A 2500-nucleotide genomic window follows, 5' to 3' on the forward strand; every position below is an offset into this window, starting at 1 on the left:
TGCAATGCTTAAAATTTATTACATGGATTATAGGTAAGACATTTGTTTCAGGTTTAATTATATTGAATTAGTAAGGAAAGCTTTTGTTGCATAATTAATTTCTGGCCGGTCACTGTAAGGGTCCAGATTATCCATCCGGTGGCAGTTACATCTTGTGTTAGCTGCTGGCAGAGATTGGTCCTCCCCATCAGAAGTTTGGTGTGCTTTGTAGAATTTTTATATGTAACACGCCTCTTCTGAAACAGCTTTTACGGTTGTATGTGAACAGTGTAGAAAGTCACTTAAAATCATGTTCAGCTTTTGATTTATTTTAAACATAATGCTCCATAAATTTTTTGAAACTTATAAGTGCAAAAGTATGTATTTGATAATCAGTATTTGTAAACAAGTACTGGGACTCTGTTACATGTATTTTGAGTATTTTTATGTAACTTGCTAGTTGTGGAGGTAACTGTGAGACTTCCTTTTTGTTATTATTAACCCAAAACAATTCACTACATACTTGCTTAACTCAATGCTGCCAGGAAAATGCTGTGCTCATTTTTAATTGTTTTAGTAAGATGTCTCTGCACATAGATGGCTCTGTTAGTGCCGAGCCACAAATGAGTCAATAAGTAGACTGTGACCTTACCTGATTTCAACTTTCCTTGAATAGGTGAGGAAAATGTCCCCCTACACCCAAACACACTAATGCTATGAATGTCAATGTTGTTTTTTTTTATTATAGATATTATAATTACTATAATGTTATAGACAGTAGTAACAGCGATATAAGATAACGTAAGATATATTTGAAAATCAAGGAAAAGGATAAACAGGCAAGACAGGCAGTACTCATAATTGGCTCATTGGTGACTTAATACAAGTGTACTCATCTATGTGTAAAAACAATTAATAAAGTAAACTCACAGTGGGCATGGCATGTACTGCTGGCTCTGGGTTAAGGATGAACATATTTTTATATATTAACCAGTTGACAGGAATCCATGTATATATGTGTGTGTGTGTGTGTGTGTGTGTACGTGTGTACGTGTGTACGTGTGTACGTGTATATATGTATGTATGAATATATATGTGTGTGTGTATGTGTATATCTGTATGTATATGTATATGTATATGTGTATATCTGTATGTATATGTATATGTGTATATATATATATATATGTATGTATGTATGTAATATGTATACATATATATGTGCATGTGTTTGTATTTAATATATATGCTGTCTACTGTGGTTTTGCTTTATTAATTTTATGTACACATAGAAGCCTCTACCAGTACTTAGTCACAGAGGAGTCTATTGTTAGGACTGATTGACTTGTTTTACCATATTTGTATTGCTGTAGCAGTTGTTAATAACATCTTAGTAATACGTTAAATGATAATGGTAATAATAGTTAGAGATTAATGATAATAGTTACAGAAATATTTATTTTTTACAATAATCCAGGGAATAGGGTAAACATGTGAGATTGGTAAATAAATCTAGTAATTGACTACATGGTTGACTAATCACTTATGAAGCTATCAATGTAGTCTATAAACAAAATTACTAATACAAAATCACAGTAGATAGTTCATTTATCCAGCATTAATGTGTTAAATGAGGTCTTGTAGTACATTTGAAGCTGGTTTCCATGAGAAGTCTATTGTCTCTCTCAGGAATTTCTGTGTTGTAAACAACCTAATTTCAAATAAAAGTATAACAGATATAAACTTTAGTTTAAAGATAATTAGAATATCACTTAATATCTTTCTTTCTTATAATAAAATTGTCAATGCTTTTTGTTTCTTACAGTTCTCAGTTACCTGAGTCTGCCTACATGTATGAACTTCTGGGATTGGATCTCTTGTGTCTTCTAGCTCAGAATAAAGTAGGAGAGTTCCACACAGCACTGGAGCATCTTCCTGCACCAGCAGTTACTGACAATGTCTACATCAGGCATCCTGTAGCTATGGAGCAGTACCTTATGGAAGGTGCTTACAACAAGGTAGGGGTGTAATACAGTAGCAATTAGTATGGTGGCAAAAGTTACAGAAAATATTTATTAGAATTGAGAGAGTGATTTAGGGAGGAGGAGGGAAGGTGGGAGAAGGGCTTAGTGTGTGATTTCATGGTAGATTAGGATGTGGGTTCTGTTTGTAGTGTGCAGTCTTGTAAGATTTGAATTAAAGATCGGTTCACCTATTTCATTGTCTGAACTAGTTTAATGCAAGTTCCAGGCATCTAGGGGACTGTCAGTTCATTGGTATGATAATATAAGATTGGAGTGAAAACCTTAGTAATAATGGTATATAAGCATCATAATTATGATATATTTAAATAGTAGTATAAGTCATGCAATATAAATAGTGTATGTAATGAAAAGATACATAACATTGTCCATAGAATAAACCAATGAAAAGCAAAGAGAATTGCCATAGACAATTAGAATGGAAGAAACAGGGAGAAATGGAATAGAAGAGATAGTAAGAAAGAGAGTGGAGGAGATAGAGA

General features: G+C 33.0%; 1 protein-coding gene across 1 annotated transcript in view; it reads left to right on the forward strand.

The window, feature by feature from the left end:
• LOC125041583 (26S proteasome non-ATPase regulatory subunit 8-like) overlaps positions 1-2500 on the forward strand; it is a 7583-nt gene that overhangs the window by 2606 nt on the left and 2477 nt on the right. The window contains exons 3-4 of the mRNA XM_047636630.1: positions 1-33; positions 1802-1994. The exon at positions 1-33 is cut by the window's left edge and continues 70 nt beyond it. Coding sequence (XP_047492586.1) covers positions 1-33; positions 1802-1994 — 226 coding nt within the window. The remainder of the gene's footprint in view (positions 34-1801; positions 1995-2500) is intronic.

This window comes from Penaeus chinensis, chromosome 3, assembly GCF_019202785.1.
Source record: "Penaeus chinensis breed Huanghai No. 1 chromosome 3, ASM1920278v2, whole genome shotgun sequence".
NCBI lineage: Eukaryota > Metazoa > Arthropoda > Malacostraca > Decapoda > Penaeidae > Penaeus > Penaeus chinensis.